The 25,850-nt window shown below is 42.4% G+C and overlaps 2 protein-coding genes across 4 annotated transcripts in view; one reads left to right on the top strand and one right to left on the bottom strand.

Moving 5' to 3' along the window:
• UVRAG (UV radiation resistance associated) overlaps positions 1–24,873 on the top strand; it is a 306,221-nt gene extending 281,348 nt beyond the window's left edge. Inside the window, exon 15 of one of the 3 annotated variants that reach the window (XM_080688155.1) lies at positions 21,353–24,873. In XM_080688155.1, coding sequence (XP_080544281.1) covers positions 21,353–22,055 — 703 coding nt within the window. In that variant the 3' untranslated portion in view covers positions 22,056–24,873. Of the gene's footprint in view, positions 1–6,584; positions 7,472–8,872; positions 9,555–21,352 lie in introns of those variants that run through there. The other 2 variants (XM_080688156.1, XM_080688157.1) reach the window with 2 other exon arrangements.
• Positions 8,985–9,443, bottom strand: LOC308257952 (large ribosomal subunit protein uL15-like; the record flags this gene model as incomplete). The annotated part of the gene is made up of 1 exon (XM_080688158.1): positions 8,985–9,443. One exon carries the CDS (start codon positions 9,441–9,443, stop codon positions 8,985–8,987), a length of 459 nt encoding a protein of 152 aa, XP_080544284.1.
• Positions 24,874–25,850: the final 977 nt, after the last annotated feature.

Raw genomic sequence — 25,850 nt, 5'->3', positions numbered from 1 at the left:
CCAACTGAAAAGAAGTAAGAAATGGTGGAACTTGAAAATGACTTCAGGTTTTCTCACTGCACAGAATATAGTCAAACACTGATGCAGTTAAATATTTCACCCTTTGTTCTCCCTGCATGATCTACAATAATAATCTGCTCTGTGTTGATGTTTACTGCTGTGTTGCTGACAGTTACCTGAAAGAGAAGTTGGGGTACTTCAGTGGGCTGGAAAACGTTTAGCTAAATCAGAAAGCAGATCTAATTAAGCAAGTTTATTCTATACTAGAGGCCCAGTGCACAGATTCATGCGGGGTTGGTGGGGGGGGGGTCCCATCAGCCTGGCCTGCGCCCTCTCGCAGTCTGGAACCCCGAGGGGGATGTAGCAGTGTGCCAAGTGGCAAGCAGCCAGGGAGGAGCCGGGGCCGGATGCAGCATCACTTGCGCTCATCCCAGCCCACTGCACCTGCCGCCGCCGCTTGGTAGCACTGCCGCAGAGTCAGGAGAGGCTCCTGCCCCCACAACTGCGCTCACCAGCCATGAACCCGGCTTCTGGCTGAGCGGCACTCCCCCTGTGGGAGTGCACTGACCACCAGGGGGCAGCTCCTGCATTGAGCATCTGCCCCCGGGTGGTCAGTGCACATCATAGCGACTGGGCAACTGGTCGTTCTGGTCATTTGTTCGTAAAGGTCGCTTAGGCTTTTATATATGTTGATATATAAAAGGCTAAGTTGACCTGTGCATGCGCAATACATATAAAGCTCTCGCTGGCACCAATCACACACATGTGTTTTGATCTGTCATTGTTGATCATGAATTTGGTTGACATATTATAGAGAAAGGGCGAATAGCGATATTAAAATATTTCTTCTAATTAATTTCCTTTCAATGTGCACGAGTCCATGCACCAGGACACTAGTATCTTTATGGTTCTCGACGTTATCTTTTCAGTGTAAATCTCTCCTGCAAACTCTGTACAGTCAGAGACCTACTTAACACCTCCCCTTGAAATATCACAGGCATCTCAGCCTCAACATATCTAAAGCTATCCTTCCACCAGTCTTCTTTCTCTCAGCAATTGGCTCTGTCTACCCATTGCTCAAACTAGGGGAATCATCCTTGATTCCCTTCTTTTCTTTACTCTCACTAGGTTCATTCTAATCATCCGCAAACCATCTCATCTCTACCTACAAAATATATGTCAAATCTCACCACTTCCCACCATCTCTACTACCACCACCCCAGTCCAAATCCCCGCCTTCTCTTACTCCGACACTGCCCTAGTCCAATTTGTGTCCCTGATTTTACTCTTTTCCCACCTTTGTTCATTCTCCACAGTAGCCAAAGTGACCTTTAAAATTTTCAGTTATATCTTAATCACTCCCTCTCTTCCCTGGCTAGAATAAAATCCAAGCTCTTGTTCATGGTCTGCCTGGCCCCTTCCTCTCCGCTGCATCTGACACCACTCTCGCCCTTCTCTCATGGACGCCGCACTGACCTCCTTAGTGACATGAGCAAGTTCTTTCCTGACTCAGAGTCATGACTCTCACTATGCTTCTGTCCTTCCTTCTCTACTGTGGTGATCCGCACCCCACCCCTCACATGGAGGGAACAGTATTGGAAAAGGCACTGTAGCTTTATTGGCAAATAACAGACTACCTTGACTGGAATGCAAATTCATGTTAGGATTGAGAGAATCTGGATTTTGTGGTACTTAGAGTTTATACAACTTAGGAACCCTTTTCAAGAAAAAGATTACGAACTGCAAATGCAAAGTTAGGATGGGGGAGTAAATATTTAAAACAAGAAACAAAATCACAGCAAATTACTAGAACTTCAGAGATTAGATCCCTTTCTTCTGAAATCTTTTTATAAAATTTACCCAAAATGCTTACATAGAAATGCTCCATCATTGCAACCTGCCTGCCTTTCTCCTCTTGGAACACTGTAATTTCCACAACTTTCATTTCTAAGGTACAGAGAAATTAAGTAACTTTCCAAGAATGGTTGACCCATGAGCCTCTAATAATATAACTAGAATCTAGGTCTCCTGGCACTGGTGTAAAAAACCCATTAAGTCACAAATTCACACATTTATGCAGTACCCCTCTGTGCCAACAGTGCCAAGCACATTAACATGAATGAATAGTATGGTACCACTTTATGGTGCTCTAATGAAAAATGGGCTACCAAGATTGATGCAAAGTCCTGCAAAGTGAATGCTACATAATAATCCCAAGTAAAGACCACTGCAGGAAGGCAGGCTGGAAGTTACAAATCTAAACAAAGCTGGAACAAGCCCTTTCGCCTCAGAGGAAATCTGAGACTTTCCGAGAGCAGCCAGGGATGGAGGAGTTACCTCCCCAGCCTGTGCTCCTTAGGGCAAAGGGTAAAAAAACTCCCGTTCCTGAGGGAGCCTCTTACATCTTTTGTAAAAGAAAACATTGCCATTTACTGTGGGTTGTTGCCATTCACAGATGGGTCTCTGTGGAAGCGATTGCTGTATGTTCTTTCAGGATCGAGGATTTCAGACGGAGGACCAGCGCAGGCACTGGAATCCTCTGAGTGGCAAGCTTCAAAGCCATGTGACAGCTTGTTTTGTTTTTTGTTTTTTTAAGAAAAGACAGTGTGATTAAAATTCCTCTTTTTCTTTCACATTACATAATTGTTATCTAATACAAGAGCATCTACCTGGTTAATCCTAGAAGTAGCCCCTCTTCCTTATAAACTCTGTGCCGTGGGGCCCAGTGCTTTGTGCCAGCTCTTCCCAGAAGGAGTCCCCATTTTCTCATCCTAGGATGACTGACCCCTTGTAACTTCCAAGCCACACAATTTTAAAAAGCAGAATTTCAGCTCAGGGCTTGTACTCTTGAGTATTTTGGTTAGAAGCCACCAGTGTGGCACTTAATCATCCCATTTTTCTTTTGTTTTTACTACTAAGTGGTCTAAGATTCAAATAGAATGCACGTGCATAGCTGGCGCTAGTGCTGAGCTATGGTCAGGGAGGAATGCATGCGAGCTGCCCTCGATGGCTGCGGTGAGATGAGGAACCAAGTGGAAGAGATGCTGAGGTTGCTGTGACAGGCTGTGTGCTGGGGCTCAGCATCCGGGTCCTGGGACAATCCCTCGATTGTGTCTCTTCACTGCTCTCTCACCCGGTCTCAACTGATCCCCAGGCATACCACAGTCATTTCTGACCTCAGTTGTTTCCTTTTTATTGAATTTGTTGGGACCTCAGTTCTTTTCTCAGACAACTTCCCATTACCTAGAATAGCCTGTCCCTGCCTTCACCCTGTCCAGATGTTGCTCTCACTTCAGATCCAGCTCATATCCTACCTCACTTATTCACTCACTCAATAGGCGCAGGGACAGATGCAGAGGTATGTATTCCCTCAGTAGCTTAGGTCCACTTATCCTACCAAGTCTTACCCACTCAGCTTTTGAGCAGTTGGAGGCTAGGAACTGTCTTACTCATCCTGGGGTCCCAGCCTGGCATTGAGGAAGGAGGAGCTTGGTAAGCGATGAGCATGTGGATAAATCCTGTTCTGTTCATGGAACATGCTCCTTGAACTTGCATTTAAGGAGTTTATAGTCTAATTTAGGCAATGAAATAGGAACAGAGAACAGAAAATAGAAAAATAGGAAGTGTGAAGTGCTATAAGAAAGGTAGATAAGTTACCTAGAACTTTCAGGGGGAGTAATTTCCTTCCTGGTGAGGGGTGTGGGTAAGAATTGGCTAAACCTTCACTAAGAAGATAGAGTTGAGTGGGCTGGGACCACGAGAAGGATTTAGACATGTGAAGCTTGGGGTATGGGGCCGAGTAGGTTAAGGAAACAAGTTGCCCAGGTGTAAAGGACAGGTAAAAGCTCTGGGTTTGAAAACCACTTCCACCACTTACTGTGTCTGTGACCTCAGGCAAGTTGGAGCTATCAGCTTAAAATAGTGCCTACCTGATAGGGTTTAATCATAGAGATTAAGTGTATGAATACCTAGCATCCTGCCTGGTACATAGTAGTACTGAGTACATTGTAGCTATTATTATAAATATCTAACAGATAAGTGAATCATAGCTATTGTCTATTGTAAGAATTAAATCCATTCTTTGTTAAAGGTGTTTTGTTTTTCCTTTAAAATATACATTCATCCCCTTACAAATAGATATAGAATATGGCTTTTGGTCAAATATTTTAATAACTACTAGTAAGAGCCATATTCTGTATCTATTTATAAGGAGACTACAAAATATTCACCATCTCCTTCTCACTTTCTCCTAGTCCTTTTAAGACCCTTTAGAACCCTTGGAGATAAGTAGCCTACAAATCTGTTTGCCTACCTACTTTTTTGGGTACCTACCTTCTTAGGTGACTCTCACTGTCGTTAGAAGTTGTCCATAATAAAAGTCTCTTCTTTGCAAAAGTTTCCATGTTTTTATTTAAGCATGCAACAACCCTGTGAGGGAGAGCAAAGACGATGATCACTGGTTTACAGATCAGGAAACTGAGACTTAGACATGTGAAGTGACTTGCCAAGATCACATGGTAATAAGTGATGGAACTGGGACCAGAAACCCAGACTGTCTGACTCATAGCCCCATGTTCTTTTGACCATACCACGGTACACCTTATTAGTTAGTGATCATGCTTTTCTTTCTCTGCGCTTCCCCGGCCTCCATCACCTGTTACCTTCCACAGGGCAACCCACCGAAGTCAAATACAGAAACATGCACTGCAAAATCAAGGCAGCAGTTCTGGTGAAAGCATTTTTAGTTGCGTGTCCTACCCCATTTACCTCAGAGAGGTAGAGAACGAAGAGTCCTAAACTTTGTGACGCGTTTAGGAACTTTTAAGACCAAAAGAAACACAAATAATTCTGTTTTAATTCCGTTAGTTAAAAAACAAGAAAACTAAAGGAAGCACATGGTTGTCCTAAAAAATGATTGCCCTTAGTGTTTGTCTTCCTTGGACTTCATGTTCTTTTTTCAGATTAAGGCATGATGAAAGCAGGATTTCAAAGCCATCTGTCCTGCTTTATACATGTAATTTTTTGTTCTAAGTTTAATTTTTCCCTCCTATAAAGCTTAAATTGTCTAGCAGCAAGGTAGTGTGGTATAGTGGAGGGAACACTGGATTTGGGAATCTGAAAATGTAGGCTCTAACTTCAACTCTGTCATTTATTTTCATAAATCATTTTGAGTATCCATTTTTTAAAATAGAGCTAATAGCACCAGCCCTATTTCCCAAGCATAGTTGTATGGAGCAAATGAGATAACGTCTGTCTAAGTGGTTTATAAACTAAAAAGGACTACAGAAAGTATTGCTAAGTATTATTCATGCATTTAACAATTCATTAAGTGTCTCCTCTGCATATAGCACTATTCAAGGGACAAAAGAAGATTCCAGAGTGTAAGATTGGCGTGTCTTTTCCTAGTTGACAGTTGTTTAGTTTATAATCTAAATGAGTAGATAAGGCAAGCTAAATATTTTGAAGGATGTAACTTGCAGAAATATCCTTATGCATTGTTCACTCCTACTGTCATGTGGGACTTCAAGCTGAGACCCAGCTTCAGCGGACAGTCTGTTCCAGTGATGAAGGTCAACCATGGACTGACTCATTTGATGTTGATGAACCAAGTGTGCTATTTGTATGGAGACTGCATCAGTTTCATTGAGCTTATTGAGGACAGAGCATGTGAAAAGTGACCTTGGCTTGCTGGATGGTATCTCCACATTCCTTCTAGAGTTGAATGATGTGACTGGGGAGAAGCAACGAGTGGCTTTATGTGCAGTCATCTCACCTCAGGGCTAAAATCTTTAGATGGTGCTTCTGCTGACCTAGCCTTCCATTCCTTCTTATAAATAGAATCAGGCTCAATAGCATATTTAAATAAACAAATAAGTAACTAAGAACTTTGGCACATTTTAAGAAAATGTTTTTTTTTAGTAAAGTGAGAATGAGGAAAACCTACAACAAGTAAGCCAGCCTACAGAGGGTAACAATATAATAGTTCTGCTTTTAAGCCAAATACTCACCTTTGACAAGAAGGCAGTGTCCAGCGTGAACAGTTTTTGAAAGCCTCACTTTTAAAAAAGCAAATCTATCCTCTCCCTTCTCTCCATCATGCTGAGGCTGAATTCAGAACTAGTTTCTGGCAGGTGACCCCTGAGGGACTTGAAAAACATGTTGTCTAGCTGATGTTGGTTTTTAAATTTAGATCAAATGACACTGTCTTTGAAGTCTCAAGAGCCCTACTTAAGGTAGCTGTAGCAGATACGCTTGCCTCTCAGAGTGCTTCTTACAGGCTGGCATCCTGAATAGCAAAAGTGAAGCCTGGTCAAAAATAAATGAAAAAGAAAGTTTTATTGGGGTTATTTACTAGAAGATAGCTATTTTAGAAGAAACCTTGACAAGTCATCTCGTTGCCTCTAGACAGGAACACACAAGGCATATGGGTATCTGCAGTATTTTAAAAGACCTTGGGGGACCAGGCTTCTTCCATAACTCATTCCAGAGTTTAAACACCCTCACTTCAGGAAATTCTTCCCTATATTTAACTTACAGGCCCCCTCCTGCCGTTAACACCCATTTCCGCTTTTTTCTGTCTCCAGTTAGGATGAAGAACAGCTGGCCAGCATCTTTTGTGTGCTAACCCTCCACCAGTGACAGAAAGTCACTGGGGTCTTCCTGGGCTTCTTTCCTCAGCCTCCAGCAACCAAGTCTTTGCGCCAAATCCAGATTTTTTTCTTTGTTTTTATTTGTGTCATTTCTTTTCATTCCTTTTGATTTTATAGTAATATGTACCTAATGAATAAAATTTGGAAGACGTAAAAAATATATAGAAGAGGGGGGAACAACAATCCAGGGAGAAAAGCCGCCGTTAGGTTAGTTTTCTGTGTTTCTCATATAGAGGAGTTGAGATCTCCTCTACACCAGTGCTGTTCAGCAGAAATACAGTCTGGGCCACATGTGTGCTTTTAAGTTTCTGGCAGCCACATTGAAAAAAGATAAAAGGGAATAGGTAAATTAATTTTAATAATGCATTTCATTTAATCCCAATAAAATAATAAATTGTCAACCTGTAATCAGTGTTTTTAAAATTATTAATAAAATGCTTCACATTTCTTTTTTATATTATGCTTTCTAAATCCAGTGTATATTTTACACTTAATGGCACATCTCAAATCCAACTAGCCACATTGCAGTGCTCAGTAACCTGTGGCTAGTGGCTATGGTATTGGACAGCACTGTTGTTGTAGTTGTAATACTGCTTTTTTGTATATCAAACCTTAAGGCTTTTAGCAATGCCATTAAAAACTTTTTCATGTCATTTTAATGGCTGCATAATATTTCCTCATTTAGATTTACTATAACCATGTCTTTAGATAGTTTTGTTTTCCTGTTAGAAATAACCCGGTAGTGCTCTTTTTAACGTTAACTGAATGTTTTCTCAACACATTGCCGAAAGAAATAAAAACAATAAATACCTTTTGAGTACAACTAATTAAATCCATTTATTCATAAAACAAATATATTCACTTCGTATCTCCTGTGTGCTCTGCACCGCATTAGGTTAGAAAGTAGAAATGCGGGTTGCAAGAAATTGAAGAAGACCAGGTCCCTCCCAGGCCATGTTTACAAGCCTTGGCTCCACAGTTGGACTGCACGCATACTGTGTTTTGTTCCTCCTTCAATATCCTTCTCTTTATTTCTTATTCTCACCCCGCTACCAACACATTCACAGCCGGGTCCATTCCCCCTTTTTCAGGCACCAATTAAATATAACCTCCTCTGATGAGTCCTTAAGATTTCTGGCTCCCTTCTCCACTAAAATATGCAAAATGGACATTGTATACAAAGCACTGTGGTGTTCTGGTTACTGATGAACTCTGTCTTCTCTACTACAAAGTGGGAACTCCCCAACAACAGAAACCTTATTTTATTCACCTCTTTATCCCCAGAGCCTCCCAGACTGCCAAGCAGTGAGTGTAATGTCTGCTGGAATATGTATAGAAATGTCAGTGATTATATTAAGCATCAGTTGGATAGTATAATCATAAGTAGTGTAGCTGTTTAGAGTTCAAAGAGATCACTTTAGATTGGCATGTTTGAAGGGTTAATGAAGAAGGTAGGACTTGAATTTGGCTTTGGAAGATGGGCATACTTAAATGAATGTAGGGAAGGAATTAGCAGAAAAGCCACTTATGTATCCTGTACTAAGTGTTTTTCAGGAGGATTCTTTATCAGCAGATAAGCATCCTTCTAGGTCTAAAGCACTGTACTCTTAAGTTTCAAGAAGGCTCTAGTGATAGGGTCTTTGCCCACCAAAAGCTGACACAGGTTTGCAGCATTCAAAGTGACCACTGGCTGCTTCAGTGTGACCCTTGAGTTTAAGCTCAATTTAGATAAATTTCCTGTGTTTCAACTTTGGAGTTGATGCTTGTTCAATGACTCTTTTGCTAGTGGATAACAATGTATAATAATATATAATGTCATTATAGCTAAATCAGGTGACTGTTACTGTAAATCAGTCTCCCAGGCATTTTGAATATATTATTTCATTAATTCATTTAATCCTCACAACAACCCTGTGAATTAAGACCCATTATCCTCTGTCATCTTACAAATGAGGAAACTGAGGCACGGGAAGTTTAAAGTAACTTAAAGGTGACATAGCCATCAAGCAGAGGAGCTAAGATTTGAGCCCAGGCAGAACAGCTTTAGGGCCCCTGTTTTAACTGTTCCTCAGTACAGCCTCTCATAATTATTTTAAGATTAAACTGTTTTACACAAGGGACCATTCAGCATCTTCTGGTTCCAGAAAAGGAACCCTGTTATTATAACCCTCTCCTTGTTTTCTTCATTCCTCTCTGACTGCTTCTCCTTATCTCATTTGCAGGCTCTTCTTTTTCTGCTACATCATAAAAATCTAGAGCTCCTCCAGGCTCAGTTCCAGGCCCTCTTTTTTTTTTTACTTGTGGACGTTTTAATGACCTTCCCTCCATGTAGCTTCAAGCTACCAGGACATAGGCCCCACCAACACCCTTAATCTTCTCCTCAGCTCTTCTGCTGAAGAACTTGGCCTTCACAATGGCAGGCTGCTTTGGGAGCTTTCCCTCCCCCAGAACTTCGTAGTAGCCCGATCGCACCACATCAGTGATAGGAGCAGCTCCAGTCTTGCTTTTGGCAGCATTTACCCGTATCTGCTCACTGACCAGGGTCCACAGTTTATCAAGGTTGACAGTTGGGCAAAAGCTCTGGTTCCTCTTTAAGTGGTAATGCCTCACACCAACTTTCCCAGAGTAACCTGGGTGATATTTGTCGAAGTTGATCCTGTGATGATGCAAGCCACCAGCATTACCAACCCCCACAACACCCCCACCGCCATGCTTCCTGTGCTTGCTGACGCGGCCGTGTCCGTGGCTCCCGTGGCCCCGAAGTTTTTGGGTCTTCCTCAGTCTGGATGGCATGTCGGTGGCTGAGCTGCAAGAGCCAGGCCCTCTTTTTTTTCTTTATCCTGGGGTGACAGTTGTCATTTTGATTGTCCCCATATTAAAATAAAGCACAAGTGTAAAATCACCAGCCTAGATGTCTTTTCTGATATCAGCGCTCTATTCCAACTGCCTCCTGGATGTTTTCACAACACATTCTTTGAGTCCATTTTTTTTATCCTGTCTTCCAACCACCATAAGCCCCGTGGTCCTCCAGGCCTCAGTTTTCAGCAAATGAATCTCCATCTATTCCTTTACACTGGCCTGGAAGCCAGGCATAATACTCCCTTTCCCTCTCAATCCTGTATCCAACCTTAGCAACCACTGCTGATTTCCCCTAATGTGTTTGTTTGTTCATATCTATGCATTTCCACTCTGGTCCAAGCCAGGATCTCTCACTTAAACTACTACACAGCCGGTGGTCCTCCAGCATCCACCTCCAATCTGTCCTCCCAACTTCAGCCAGAGCGGGCTTTCCAAAATACTAATCAATCAATTAATCTCTCTCCCTCCCCCCTGCCACACCTAGCCTAAAACACTTAACGACTTAGATGAAGAGAAAAACTCTTACCTGGCCTTTGGGCCGCTACATGGTGCAGACCTTGTTTGCCTCTCCAGCTTTATTATCTTCCATGTTCTTCACTTGATGACCTTTTGGGTCCTCACACAGTGTTCTGTCTTGTGACATAGGGCCTTGTTCCCTTTGGCTAGACCGTGGTCGGCAAACTGCGGCTCGCGAGCCACATGCAGCTCTTTGGCCCCTTGAGTGTGACTCTTCCACAAAATACCACGGCCTGGGCAAGTCTATTTTGAAGAAGTGGCGTTAGAAGAAGTTTATGTTTAAAAAATTTGGCTCTCAAAAGAAATTTCAATCGTTGTACTGTTGATATTTGGCTCTGTTGACTAATGAGTTTGCCAACCACTGGCCTAGAAGATGCTCCCACCCACTAACCCATTCTTCACCTGGTGAAGGATTCTACTAACCCTTCGAATCTTGGCTTCTCTGCATCAGTTCTGTTACAAGCTTTCTTAACCCATGTTCTCTCCTGCATGGCAGTGTTAGAGGTGGTCATTGTGCATTGATGTTTGTAATTTTGTTGACAAATGTCTGTCCTCTCCCACAGTGGTGTAAGCTCCATAAAAGCAGGAACCATGGCTTTTTTCTCAATCATTGTTGTATTCCAGATATAGTAATGCCTAGAAACAGTCCCCAGATATAGTAATGTCTAGTGCACAGTGCCTTATGCATAGTACACTCAATATGTATTTGAATAAGGAAGTAAATAATTTAATTTGTTAATATAGGGTGTCCCCTGAAAATTATAAAGGCAGTGTTTATTAAAGCAGCAGTCACCAACCGGTGGTCCATGGACCACTGGTGGTTTGTGAGATCCGAAAGGTTGGCTGCTGCTGTATTAAAGTACATTTCATTTTTAAAATGTAATAGAAATCAGCTGTTAAAGTGTGTATACATTTTTGGGAGGATACCCTATATGTCCTGTTAATCTGCATACAGTTTTATACTGCACCTCTACAGAGGACTACATAAGATTAGGTTCCCAAGACGTTATACCGAGACCCTCACAATCTCTTATTAAGCAATGATTAAATGATGGCTAAATGGCCCTGGCCGGGATCTCTGTTGATTAGAGTATCATCCCAATATGCCAAGGTTGCAAGTTCAATCCCCGGCCAGGGCACATACAAGAATCAACCAATGAATGTATCAATAAGTGGAACAACAAATCTATGTTTCTCTCTCTCTTTCTCTCTCTCTCAATCAAATAAAACAAAATTTTTTTTAAATGTAATTCAAGCACTTCTTCCAAAGGCCTCCAGCATATCCAAAAATGGTGGCAGAGCTATCCATTTTTCTTTGAAAATAACACCCAACTAAAGCCCCATGCCTCGGTTCGGGGCAGAGCTTATTGGAAGCGTGGTGGCAGCTCAGCTTCAGCAGCATCTTTCACAGACTGAATTTCACAGCTTCTGTCATTGGCCTCTGGAGTCCAAATCTTCCTGTAGTCCTCTTTGCAATCAACCTTTTAAGTTCGGAAAGCATTCCCTGACTGAGGTTTTAATTTCCCTATAGAGTTCTTTCTGGGGCTGGGCTCTGTGAGATTACTATTTCTCTGGCTTCCCTGGCAAAGTTATTTTTTCCTAGTTTTCAGCATAAACACTTTATTACTCCCCTGTCTTAATTGCTGTCCAGACACTCCCACGGGTCCCCAGGTACCATCCCTGGCATCTCTCTGTTTTACAGACCATTTTACAGTCCTTGTCTTATTTTTTGCCCGACTCTGTCCGTAGATTCATTTGTATGATGATTTCTTTTGTTTTGTTTTGTTTTGTTAATCTTCACCCAAGGATATTTTTTCATTGATTTTTAGAGAGAGCGCAAGGGACGGGGAGAGACAGAGAGTGAAACATCGATGTGAGAGAGACACGTCGACTGGTTGCCTCCCACACATGCCCCGATCAGGGCTGGGAATTGAGCCTGCAACCAAGGTATGTGCCCTTGACTGGAATCAAACCTGGGACCCTTCAGCCCATGGACCGACACTCTAACCACTGAGCAAACCAGCTAGGGCTGTGTGTTGATTCCTTAAAGTGAAAGCTAATGGGTAGAGGTTGACTTGCCCACCCTCATGGACCTCTTTTGTCTCTTTGGAGGATCATTCTCTATTCCCTGATCCCAGGGAGTTCAGCCTTGAGACTGGCTTCCAGATAGGCCTCCTGGCTGTGGGGACCCCCTTAGCCTCGTCTCCTGGCTTATGCTGGAGCCTCTCGTCCAAGCAGGGCCCTGTTTTCCAGGGCTATGGAGGGTCGAAGGCCAGCCCTCACATCACATGGCCCAGGAAAGGGATTGCTTCAGCTGCTTGTTTTATCCTTTGCCTCTGGAACTTTGTCTTTCAGAAATTCGTCTTTCCATCAGCACTCGGTTTAAAGAAAATGTAAAGGCTCCCTTGTTCATTTAGACCTTTTCAAACTGTTTTTATTTAGTCAGACTTTGGCAGGAAACCTTTCAAGCTGAGCCCAGGGGGGAAAGTGACCATTGGCACAGAATTCAGCCAATGCTTTTGGCCTAAGATTGCTTCTATTTTTATTTTGTTTCTTGTTTTTGTTCACATCCAGGGCAAAGATTAAGCACTTTCACTTATCTGGTAATGGTGAGAGGTCTTTAGACTGCTCGCCTGTGGCCAGGATACTGCATGCTTAAAACTATTAACCCCCAGCTACCTCCTGGGAGATAAGATCTAGCCGTTCAACTTGGCTTTCCCGAAAGAAGGCTCTGTGCTTCTACTTGATCAGAGAGAGAGAAAGGGGAAAGATAAATCCCAGCCATGGCTGGATTTTGAAAAAGGATAGTAGCCTAATTTATGGAGGTTGTTTTTTGAAAAAACTAACTTTATGTCATAATTTCTTAGCTGCCAAAAGACGTAATTCTACCTCGGCTTTGCCTTGGCAACCTGCTTTTGGCAGCCTGCACAGCCCTGTCGTTGCTCTGCATTATTTAAGCAGTAATCTTTAAGAAGGTGAGAAACTATTATTGCTTTTTAGCACAGTTGACATGATATTGGCGCGGACTCATACCTTGAGCTTCAAACATTTCTGATGGCGGTAAACCAACTTAAACACCTCCGTGTAGAGGTCTCGTTGCCATGAGGTCATCGCTTGCTACAAGGGGAGAAAGAAGAAGATCAAATGTTGTTTAAAGGGTTGTTGTGGGTTTTTTTTCTTTTTAAGAATTCTTATTTCACGGAGTTGTAGCTGTAGGTTCTGGCCAGGATCCAGACCGTCAAAGATTTAGCATCTTGACCAGCTGTGATCTAGCAGTGTTCCTCAGAGGAAACATTTTGTAGCAGGGAAAGACACATATTTGAGACTGCGAAGTGTACTCTTTCCTAATACTTTACAGAGTGAGACCTGCTTGTAGACAGATAAAAAATCTTCTCACACAGCTCCAAATGCACCCCTATGTTAGGAACTTGCTTGATGTGGGAAGTTTTTATTTTCCCTTTACTTTATTTCCCCCTCAAGTCTCCACGTGTATATCATTTTGTGTCAGAAAGTGTTTCTGTTCATCATGCGTGCTTAAATGCATCAGCATTCCTATAACAGCCTAACAAGTCTTAGGAAGCCAGAAATGCCACACGAACTTAATATAATGTAGGAGAGAAGGAAAGATACCAAGCCACTGGACCTAAAAATTATTCTGACTCTTACTCCTCCCTCAAACAGGTGGCAGTCCTAGGGGCTGGAAGAGAAAGGAACTAACATTTATTTAGTCAGTCTGCCTTTGTTAAATTATCTCTGTGCCTCAGTTTCCTCATTTGTAAAATGAAGATGGTGTTCACAATTCATAGAGATGTGAGGATTAAATGAGACCATGTATAAAGTTGTTAACAGAGTACTTTCTTACCCCATAGAACTTCATAATACTAGTTGTTATTGTTTTAATTCTTAATAATAATTTATAGAGTACCTACTGGTTGTACTAAGAATTTTACTTGTGTATCTCATTTAATTCTTGGAGTAACAACTGTTGGATGGATATACCCGATTTACAGAAGAGGAAACAGGTTCAGAGTAATGATGTGCTTCACCAATTTCTATGTTTTGTAATGGTGGAGTTGCATGTGCAGTTCTGGAATGTTACTTATGGGAGAAGTGGAAATGAGAACACATTTTGGACCAGTGCTTTCTTATCTTGTTTGCTCTCTCCCAATCCCTTTTGTGTAAAAGGAGGCTGTAGCTTTAAGCAGCAAAACCAAAAAAAGAAAGAGGAGGAGAAAGTTGTGGGGGCAAGGATGACAGAGGGGAATGAACTGGGTTCTACTGTCTCCAGGTTGGCTTCCTGGCAGGTATTTGTGTAAAGGCTATAAAAGTTCGAACGTGGTTCTCCTCAGTGACGCTGGGGAAATAGAGAAATTCTGCCTCTTACAAAAACTCTCCCCCTGAAGCTAAATTCATGCAGAAAAAATGATGCATCAGGGGTTTGGGGACAACTGGAATGTACCACAAAGGATTCTGGGAAGTTCTTATAGTCCCTAAGCATTTGGTAGATCGTGTAAATAGAGGCAGTTTGAACATTTCTACTTTATTCAAAGCTTTCCCCACCCCAGGTCCTCAAGAAAAAAGAAAAAATGGAATTAAGTTTCACATTGGGCAGAATAACTCTTTTGATTGATTTAGTACTTCTCCAAAACTCCTATACTACCCTTCATTCTTTATCTGCTTCTTGCAACTAGCTCCCTGGTGCGCAGAAGTGGAGATGGGGGCGGGTGGGAAGAGTTCTGATTGTTCCTGTTTAACCAGTGTTCTGTGTAGGGGAAAACAGTAGCAGGAAGGAGCTCTAGATTCTGGTCTTTCCTCTGCTACCCATTACCCTATGTTTCTGCCCAAGACATAAATGTCTTTGAGCCTCAGTTATCCCTTCTGTAAAATACTTTGGGAATCTGAAGCCCATGAAAGCTAATAATAATGACAGCAACCACAATTACAGCTACTCCTGCCATCAGTATATCTGCCAGGCATCCTGCCAAGGATTTGAAGCACATCGTTTTATTTACTCCTTACCGCAGCCCAACAATCCATTTTATGAAGGAGTAAACTAGAGCACAGAGAAGATGAGTGACTGCCTACAGTCATATAACTAATAAGTGGCGAGTTCAACCTTAAGTCATAACTCCAACTAGGCTCATGGTGGTGGCAGAGCTAGGAATATAATCCAGGTCTTTGAACACCCTTTCTCATCACTGTCACTCCCTCCAGATACAGCTGAAGGGAGAACAGAAGGTAACTGACTGCAATAAATGAGGACTGGCAGAATGAGAAAGAAATTAATCACCTTAATTTATAGAAGTCAGAGAAGATTTGATCCAAAAAAGTCAAATTTAAACCAGACTGTCCTCCTCGACCTCTAAACTCCAAACCACTTGGCTTCTCCCCCACCATGCTGTTGTTTGTGACCCTAGGATATTCTTTTCTACTTGTAGCAATAGGTTTATCATTAAGTAAGGTAACAGCCCAGATGTGGCTCAGCTGTTCAGCAGTCTATGTTGTGTTTTCACTAAACCATGGCCTAGTAAATTTGCAATTACAATATCTTTGGGTTGTTGCTTTTTAATAAATTCCTTTTAATTGCAGCATTAAACCCCAGATGTCATGTTTCCGGGTTTCCAGCTTGGACCTAAGCCAAGCTGGAAGACACATCTACTCAAGGCAAATGGCTGAGGAGGAGAAGAATGTGTGCAGTGAACTGGGGACTCAGTTCATTTGCTTAAACCTCAGGCTCTGTGCCCCCGAATCTGTAGTCTAAGGCAGGAGTGGGAGACAGAACAAAGTTCCCACATTTCCTGCTGCGTCCGCTCCTCCCAAACACCCACGTTCACTCTGGTTGTTTCTAAGAGTAGAAATTCCCTATGAGTTATTCATCAAAGCTTAAATAGCATACTAATTTCATTTGATAAATAAATTGTCAGCAGTCTTTAAAAATTGGTCATGTAATTAGGAAATCTATGCGTTTCGACCTCTTCTTCCATCTAGATGAAATAATCACAAAGCCAGACTGTAATCAGACAAAAGGAATTTTGAAACCTTCTGGGCCTTCTTTTTTGATCTATTATTTGCCTTTTTAATTGCTACCTTTTACCTTTTTAGGCAGTACTAGAGATAAAATACTCCTTTTCTTTCTTGTACCAATTTAGCTTCCACTGAAATGTGAAGTGAAGGTTTCTTCTGGAAACCTGTTAATTATGAAAATCAAATTTTATTAAAAATGTATGCTTTTTGTTTTTATACAGAGATGCTCACAGCAGTTACTTTTTTTAGTTTATTTTTGTTAACATTTTAGATCTTTATTGTTGAAAGTATTACATATGTCCCCTTTTTTTCTCCCATTGACCCCTTCTAGCTCGCCCCCACCCCCTGCCCCCAGGCTCACAGCAGTTTCTTAAGAGTAAGATTTTAGAAATACCCTTAATCTACAAAACTAAGGGGATGATTAAGCAATTTATAATATTCTAGTCAATGGAGCAACCATTTAGAATTGTTTACCAGGAGATTTTAATAACATCCAACAGCAGACTACAGAATTGTATATATCTACCACAAACAACTTTAGGTTTGTTTGGTCTTTTAAAATTAAACACACACACATAAAATCAAAGTCTGGAAGGAAAATATTCAAAATTAACTGGTTATTTGATGGGTAATAGCCTTGTGAGAGATTTTTATTTTTCATATGGTTTATATTTTTTTAATTTTCCCTGGAAAATTATTACAATAATTAAAAATGCATGTGTGTTTGTATATATTTTAATGTAATCATTCAACACTTCAGCTGTTTGGAACTCAGCTATCTTAAAAATCTGGAACATTGCTAAGATCCTGGAAGTAATAAAAAAAATTAATTCTGAGCAGCCAAAACTAATGTTACAAAACTTATAATAAAGCTTACTATACCCAGGGTATCTGCTGGCCCATCACTCCAATCCTGTTTACTCTTACTTTGCACACAATTCTTAGGACATCTACTTCACAAGAACACAGTGCATTAGAAGCAAACATTAGAAAAAGAGAAGCCCCTGCAGGCGAGAGGTGGATGTAGCCACACGTCCATGACAGTGAGAGAGGACATGGGGAAGTTCAAGTGCAGTGTCAAAACTCTCAGACTCATGTCCTTAAGAAACAGACCACTGAAAATCCTATAGTCTCTTTACTATGTCATAGTTTACTAATACATGTTCATAGTGATGGCCCAAAGTTATGAAGATACCTTTATTACCCCTGGCCAGTGTGGCTCAGTTGGTTGGACATCATCCCATACACTGAAAGGTTGCCTAATCAATTTCTGGTGAGAGCACATGCCAAGTTGTGGGCTTGATCCCCCATAGGGAGCGTGCAGGAGACATGTGATGGATGTTTCGCTGTCACATCGATGCTTCTCTCTCTCTCTCTCTCTCTCTCTCTCTCTCTCTCTCTCTCTCTCTCTCTCTCTCTCTCCCCCTCCCACTCTCTCTTCCTCTCTAAAAATCAGTTAAACAAAGATACCCTTTTTGTTCAGCTTACTCTTTTTAAGATTATAAGAAATACTTTAATAAAAATTTTGGTAAGGTTTTATTACACATGGCTAAAATGATAAAAAAGACAAACGTGGCTGAAACTGGTTTGGCTCAGTGGATAGAGCTTCGGCCTGTGGACTGAAAGGTCCCAGGTTCGATTCCAGTCAAGGGCACGTACCTTGGTTGCGGGCACATCCCCAGTAGGAGGTGTGCAGGAGGCAGCTGATCGATGTTTCTCTCTCTTCGATGTTTCTAATTCTCTATCCCTCTCCCTTCCTCTCTGTAAAATATCAATAAAATATTTTTTTTAAAAAAAAAAGACAAACGTGGCGATTAAAGGGTAAACTTTAGATATGTAGACTTCTTTATTGCATATCCATAATAACACATTTTCTTACCCTTATTAAGAGGGAACATTTTACTGTTACTGGAGTTTTCCAAATTGTAACTCAAGCTATCATTACCTGGATTCTCATAAAAATCCAAGGAAACAGGAGAAGAATATCATAAAATCGGGATGTCAGAAAATATCAGTCTCTACCTCTCAAAAGCCTAAGAATACACCCTTTAAAATGGGAGTAACACCCCAGAGCTTAGATATACACTGAGTGGCCAGATTATTATGATCTCTGAATGCATAATAATCTGGCCACTCAGTGTATATCCTATATAATAAAAGGCTAATATGCAAATTGTCCCCTTGATCAGCAGGCAGGTCAGCCACCCGCTCATGTCCCCTCCCCCTGACCAGGCTGGCTGGATCCCACCCATGCACGAATTCATGCACCGGGCCTCTAGAGTGTGTGTGTGTGTGTGTGTGTGTGTGTGTGTGTGTACACATACATACACAGTGGCAAGATTATTATGCGTTCAGAGATCATAATAATCTGGCCACTCAGTGTAGGTTGGACGAGTTCAATGAAAAGGCCTGTAGAATGGCATGTACTGTGGTAGATTGAAGTCTGGCATATCATTGGTTTTTAGCAAATGTTAGTTGAATTTGAATATGATTTTTCCCAGGTGGGATGAGACAGACTGTGTGGGCTCTAGAGTCAGACTGAATCTAGTTCAGATGTGGGTTCTGCACCTTAAACCACAGAACCCACGCACCTGCCTTTTTCACAGGGTAGATGTGAGGGTTCAACATTATGGATGCTCAGGAAAATGGGAGTTCCCTTCCCATTGTAGTTGCCAGGAGGGATGTCACACTTCATTACTTTTCTGTTGTGCAACGTTGAGGAGAGCCTTCAGGGAGTCTCAGAACCCTAGAGCAGTGGTTGCCAACCTTTCGGACCTCACAGACCACTGGTTGGCGACTGCTGCTCCAAAGGTTTCCTTAAACCAGCGGCCGCCAACCTTTCAGACCTCATGGATCACCAGTGGTCCACGGACCATCGGTTGGTGACCGCTGCCCTAGAGGACTACAAAACCCCTTTCCTCTGCCATAAGCACTGCTGCTGCACCCTGGTCCATTTCTCATGCTTTGCCTTTCATCAGCCTAGGAGGGAAGCAGGGCAGGCTGGGGTGGGGAGAGGGGAGGCGATGGCGGCAGGGGAGGTGTCATGGCATTCACCCTTCATAACCGAGAGTGTTAAGCACCTGGCGTCTAGTTCTATGCCAGCCCTGTCACCTTCACTGTCCCAGGCTGTTCACCTGGTGCTTCCCATGCCTCCTCGGCTGGGGTGGGAGCTGCTCAGAATAGACTGTGGGTAGTGCTGATGCTCTGTTTCGGTTTGATTGCCTAGGCTCCCTGCAAAATCACTTCAAGAGGGACAGTCGACAAGTGGGAGAGGGAAAACTACAAGGTTCACAAAAATGTGTGGCTTACCCAGTTACTGCGAGTTTTGACAACATAATTAACTGAAAACCTAGATTAAGGCCAGCAGGTTTTGCTCTGTTTTGTTTTGTTTTTCTTGAGAACTAAAAACAGTAATTTACCGGTGTGCTTGCCTGGGTCTGTGCACCCCACTGGCCACCCCTAATTATGAAATCTCTCCTGGCACCAACACTTAGAGCCAAGCAAGGTTGTCTGACGGACCTGGGGATTAGCAGCCTTGTGGTTGCCTTTTCTCAAGAAGCATAAGCCTTGCTTAGGTGTCTGAGATCACAGGGATAATCCAGCATCAGGGAAAAAAAGAAAGGGAAAAAAATGAGAGAAGGAGCAGGGAGCAGGGAGGGAGCTGGTTCAAGGGCTTGTGGCTGTGGACACAGGTAGAAGGAACCCTCGATCATTTCTTCTTTTTCAAGACACATCACTATTGTGACTTAGAAGTGTTTTATTTCAGTCATTATGGATGGCTTTCTCCTACAAGCTCGGAAGCTCCTCAGAGGCAGGGCCCGCTCCGTCTTGCATTTGTTTCATGTCCCCCAGGCCGGGCACATGGAGTAGCTGTTTGTTGGATGGGCATAGTCTCAAGTCTAGCCTCTGCTCATGCCTAGTAGTTGCCCTTGTGCAAACAGCTTCTGTGTGTGTGTGTTTCCTCACCTGAAGAACACACGAGTCTAACGGGTTTTGTGTTTCTACATCCCTCTGTCTGGACCCAGTCTGTTCCTATAGTTCTGTTGAAGCTGACTAGCTTCATCCAAGTATAATATCAAGAATTGTGATCAGTCCCCTAAGGTGGTTTTACTAGCACAGTGTATACCATGACCATTATTTCCAGGGTCTGAATACTCTTTCTATTCACTAATTGTTATTTATTATTTCGAACTTAAGAGTAGTAATGTATACTCTGCTTTCTTGACAGGGTTTTTGTGAGGACCAAATGAAATGATGTGTATGAAATTACTTTAGAAACTAAAATTTGTATCACTTAAGAGTGATTATTATTGCTGGCCCAAAGTATCTTCTTGAGAAGTAACTCAAGTCTGAAAGAAGGCACTTAAGGCCAAACTTATAAAACGCGTGTGACCAGCCTTGTAAAGGAGAAGTCGTTTCCCAGATTAAGTTTTTATTAAAATATATGTATATCCTTGATCCTCTCTCTATCAGTTCTCTAATCCAAGGTGATTAGCATTTGGGTATTGGAAAAGCTATTGATCATCACATCAAGAGTCACGAGTGCTGGTCTAGCCTTGCCATGGCTTCACTGCGGTACCATGAGCAAGTCACTAAACTTCTCTGCCAAATAAGGATACTTGCTTTACGAAGATAAAATAAGTTGAATATGAAAAACAAGAATAATAATATGGCCCAGCTGGCATGGCTCAGTGGTTGAGCATCGACCTATGAACAAGGAGGTCAGGGTTCGATTCCTAGTCAAGGCACATGCCCAGGTTGCCGGCTTGATCCCCAGTGTGGGGCATGCAGGAGGCAGCCAATCAGTGATTCTCTCTCACCACTGATTTTCTCTCTCCCCCTCCCTCCCTACCTTCCTCCTTCCCCCTTACTCTCTGAAATCAATAAAAAAACAAACAAAAAAAAAACATGTTTTTAAAAAGAAAGAACAAGAATATGGATAGCCTTTCAGATGTATAAAATTGGTTGCATCCTTTATATATTGTTCTTTCCAGATGCAATCCTTCCAGTTACTGCAACTCTTCCCCATATGACATGGTTTCTATCCCCCATCCTACCCTGGGTATTCTCCTCTGCATAGATTTCATTTTGTCTTGAACCTTCTTGAAGGACGCTCCCAAAGTTGAACTCAGAATGCTTTGGGTTGTTTCTTCCCTTCAGACACTACAGTTTATACTAAGAATAATTATTATCAATTTTTATTAACTCAAACCTAAGCATGCTTTTTCCTGTTTCTGGATCCAGAAGGCTTAAACCGAGTTCTGAAGTTGGAAGTTAATTTCTCGTTTTTGTTTGTCTTCTAGCGACAGACATCACACCTCCAGTGCAATTCCTGTTCCAAAGAGACAAAGCTCCATATTTGGGGGTACAGAGGTAGGCTTCTCTGGGGGCATTCCTTCACCAGACAAAGGACACCGAAAACGGGCCAGCTCAGAGAACGAGAGACTCCACTACAAAACCCCTCCTCCCAGCTACAACTCAGCAGTAGCCCAGCCTGGGACCACCATCCCCTCCCTGGGAGAGCCTGAGAGAAAGACAACATCTCTGTCCTCCTCCTTGGATACCTCCTTGGACTTCTCCAAAGAAAACCAGAAAAAGGGAGTTGATTTGGGCAACAGCTTAAATGGGGGCCCCGTGAGTGTAAACACTGGCCAAGAACAAGGAGAAGCCCTCCGTGGGCATCCAGCTACGGTAAATGGCTCTCTCCTACCCAGCGAGCAGGCTGGCCCCACCAGCGCCCAGCTGCCGGGTGAGTTCCACCCCGGCTCAGAAGCTGAGCTCTGCTGTGCCGTGGAGCAAGCGGAAGAGATCATCGGGATGGAAGCCACAGGTTTCACCTCAAGTGATCAGCTAGAAGCATTTAACTGCATCCCCGTGGACAGTGCTGTGGCAGTGGAGTGTGACGAACAAGTTCTGGGAGAATTTGAAGAGTTCTCCCGAAGGATCTATGCACTGAACGAAAATGTATCCAGCTTCCGCCGGCCACGCAGGAGCTCTGATAAGTGAAGCGAGCAGATAGACAGTAGGTCCAGGACAGGGCTACTGCCTAAAATGAGGATAAAGCTGCACTGGTTACCCTTTGTAATAATTATGACACAAATAAATATTGATGGAGGATATTCCTCGGGAAAATAGACTTTGTGAATGGAAGAGGGACTCAGGATCATTGTGTATCAGTGGGCCAGACAAAGTTAGATTTTGCTTGCAAGATTGGCTTTACAGGCCTGACTGTTGTTTGAAGGCAAAAGTCACTCTCTAGCTTGAGTCACCTTATAGGTATTCGTCTGCTTTTTTATTTACTCTTCTATATTATCCCCAGAGGGAAGATGATAATATATAAAGAATATAATGAACTCACCTTTAGTTTCTCAAGCATTTGCCCTCACCAGTTTATAAAACTTTGGGAAAAATTGAATATTTAGAAAAAGATTTCTACCATTTCCTGAAGGATCTTTGGCCATTCATTAGGCTGATGAATAAGAAGCACAATAGTCTCCTTAAACCCAGGCCATCTGCCCCTCCCCCTGCCCCCATACCCCACAGACAACCGAGAGACTCCACTGCAACAGTGGATGCATTGTGCACCCTGAAAAAAGGACATCAGGTTCACGGGTTCTTTAATACAGTAGCTCTGACCTTCCACCTCCTCTGATAGCCATGGCCTTGAGGTAGCCCTCAAATTAGACAAAAGACCTCACCTTCGGTGGATCCCAGGTACCCTCAAGGACTCCAAGGTTGTACAGTCAAATGCATCCAATCCCCTTTGAGGGCCAGAATGTTTATGTGGGCAGATGCTGCAGTCAAAACTAGGCCCGCTTCCTGGCCGTGCACTCACCAGAGAAAATCCGCATGTGTACAGCCCATGTTAATTTATTAAATTTCAGTTGGAAGACATCGTATGTGATGAAATATATGTAGAGAGTCAGGCTGTCCAATGTGCAAACTGCAAGGCAGTTGAGGTCATTGGACTAATACTAGATGAGGCATAGAATACTATTGATATGTGTGCAATTGCATAAATATTAAATTATGTTTTTGAAGTTCAACTGTCATTCCTGGAGTTCAGATTTCATTTGCTATTGCTTTATATTTTATTTACCCAAGGACATCGCCTCAGGGTTGCAAGTTCTTTAAGAAAAATTTATCCATGTATCCATGTATTGTATAGAAGAATAAAAATTGAGTGTACTTCACTTGACCTGATTTTTTTTTTCCAGCTTTGAATTCCTCTTGAAACTACATTTCCATGTATTTCATCGAGATAGGACCAGCCTGAACAAAACTGGGGCTGCATCTAAGCTAATGTGTTGACTTCATACTTGTTGTTATAGCAACACAAATACCTTCACTGGTGTACTCTCTAGTAGCTGCATTTGTCCTACATAACATCTTAACTCATAGCTTTCATAATCATTTTCATATTTTTTCCAAGCATTACTGGGCTCGATTTTAATTTATAGCCACATTTAAAATTGAATAGCTCATGTTGTTGTTTTTCATGTAAAGAGAACTCACAGAATCATTGCATGACAGACAGACCCAGCCTGCAAGCAATTAAAAGCTTTAACTCGATCTCAAGAAGTCCGTATGAATTGCACATGAAAAGGTGGACTACTCCAAAGCTGGAGTAGAAGCCATCTGTAGAGGCCCAGCTTCTTTGCACTGTACTGCCATTCGTTTTAGAATCAAAGAGGGTGGAGATAGACACAGTCTAGATATACGTCAGACTGGTCTGTGGGGTCCTCCAAGGAAGTAACAATATCCCCTCCCCCCCAAAAATCGGTTTTTGAAGGACTGTGTGAGTATTAAACAATGAACTGTGTGAGTGAATCACATGTGATTGTGATTTTCCAAAGTATAGGAGTGGAGTTTAAACTGTACGCCAAACTCCAAGACAAGGTGTGTCAACTGCAGGCCCTGCAGCCTGGCTCCTGGCAGCACCACGCAGAGGGCCCCACTCAGAGCACCTGTCACGGTGTTTATCTCAGGTTCCACACGACCAGATGGAGCTCTGGGGCTCCATCCACCCAACTCTCGTTTGTGACTACCTGATTCCTGGGTTCACAACTCTTCACCCCCCAATGTGAAGCCCTGCCATGTGTGTGATTAGATTGCTCAGAACCCATCAGTTTTACCTATTTGCTTGATTCACAGGGTCCAATGATATTATGCCTGAAAACACCACCTAGGTTTGGGTTTGCTTCATTTGCGTTTTGTGTTTTCATTTGAATATTTTTGATGTCTGCAGTTTCTGCCATGACCTGGGTAGAACCTGCAGTATTCCGTGTCTCCAGAAATAACTGTTCAGCGTCTTCCAATGCTGCAGAATTCGTTTTGCCTCTATTTAAAGTGGCCATAGCCAAAGGATGGGATGAGTTATCAACTCCTACTAATCTTCCTGGTCTTGTAAATCACTAAAACATCAAGTTTGTTTCAAGGATGGACATACGTTGAAGTGAAAGCTCACCACTATCGAATTCCGCACGACTAAGAGCCCTTATAGCTTTCACGTAGCTGAGACGCTTTTAACAGCCAGCAAATGTTATCAAATGAATATTTGATTGTGTTTTCTCACTCTACTTCCTCTTATCCAATTTAGAAATTCCAGAGATTTTTTCCCCCCCTCAGAATATTAGTTTTGGAAGATTGTATCCAGCTATATTTTTTTAGCAGTTCTAATGGTGCCCATTTATCCTGACCTAGCCGGTTATTTAAATAATTTTTTAAGCCACCACCAATAATAAATGGCATGTGAAACTGGTCTGTTGGTAATTGGAAGAAAACTCAGCATCTGTATTTATAAAATAAAATTGATTAGTATTTATTTTGAGAGTAAAAGTGTATGTTATTTCCCTGCTATGTTTGAGTCATGTTTTCTTCATTGTTTTGAATTTCATATTGAAGCTGAGTTAAGTATGAAGACCTTGTTCTCAGTCAGCCAGCCATTCCACATTTATTAAACTAACTAGCTCTCTCTCTCTCTCTCTCTCTCTCTCTCTCTCTCTCTCTCTCCCCCCCCCCCCCCCTCTTTCTCTCTCTGGCTAAACAAGGTTAATACAAAGATTAATAAGCCTTGACCTCTGCCACATTCTCCAGTGGAAGGGGGAGGTAGTTCTATTAACAATTATAATTCAGTGTGATTAATGATATGCTGAAGGGATATGCGGCCGTCCTGTGGGGTGCAGAGAAAGCCACTCTGACTCGGGGATCAGGAAAGGTTCGCGGAGGGTAATGCAGATGGGAAGCTATGTAAGATTGCACATCACAGATGGAGGGGACCGCATGGCAAAGGCCGAGGCAAGGCGGGGTCCTGTGTGTTTGCAGAGCAGCAAGAAGTGTGCTGTGCGTGGGGTCTGAGCGGATGTGAAGAAGGGTGAGAGGAGAAGTTGAATTGCAGGCCCATGGGAAGGACTTAGGTGCCAAGTCAAGAGACTTAAATGCATGCGGTGGGCAACTCAGGTACCCCTCGCAGGCTCAAGGGCAGAAGAGTAACCTGGTTAGATCTGAATTATGACTGGCAGCCACGCTGAGGCTGTAGTGATACTTGCTTGAGTCTCTTTAATCTTTCCTTTTTGTTTAGAAAAAAAAAAAAAATCCGTGTCTGAAAAAGTTGCATCCGTATGTCCCTCACGTTTCAGGGTAAAGATTGAATAGCAAACAAGGTTTAACTGTGTGGAACAAAGAGCGCAGCCAGCATGAACCCCCGATTCAGCCACTGAAGCTCTGATAGGTCGAGTCGTTGTACTTTTAAGGACCCCACTTTTCAATCTGTAGGAGTTTGGAGAGAAGTCTGCCCTTGCC

The sequence above is a fragment of the Plecotus auritus genome (assembly GCF_963455305.1).
Source record: "Plecotus auritus genome assembly, chromosome: 9".
NCBI classification, from domain to species: domain Eukaryota; kingdom Metazoa; phylum Chordata; class Mammalia; order Chiroptera; family Vespertilionidae; genus Plecotus; species Plecotus auritus.
Note: the sequence above shows the minus strand (reverse complement) of the source record. Positions and strands in the feature narration are given on the sequence as shown.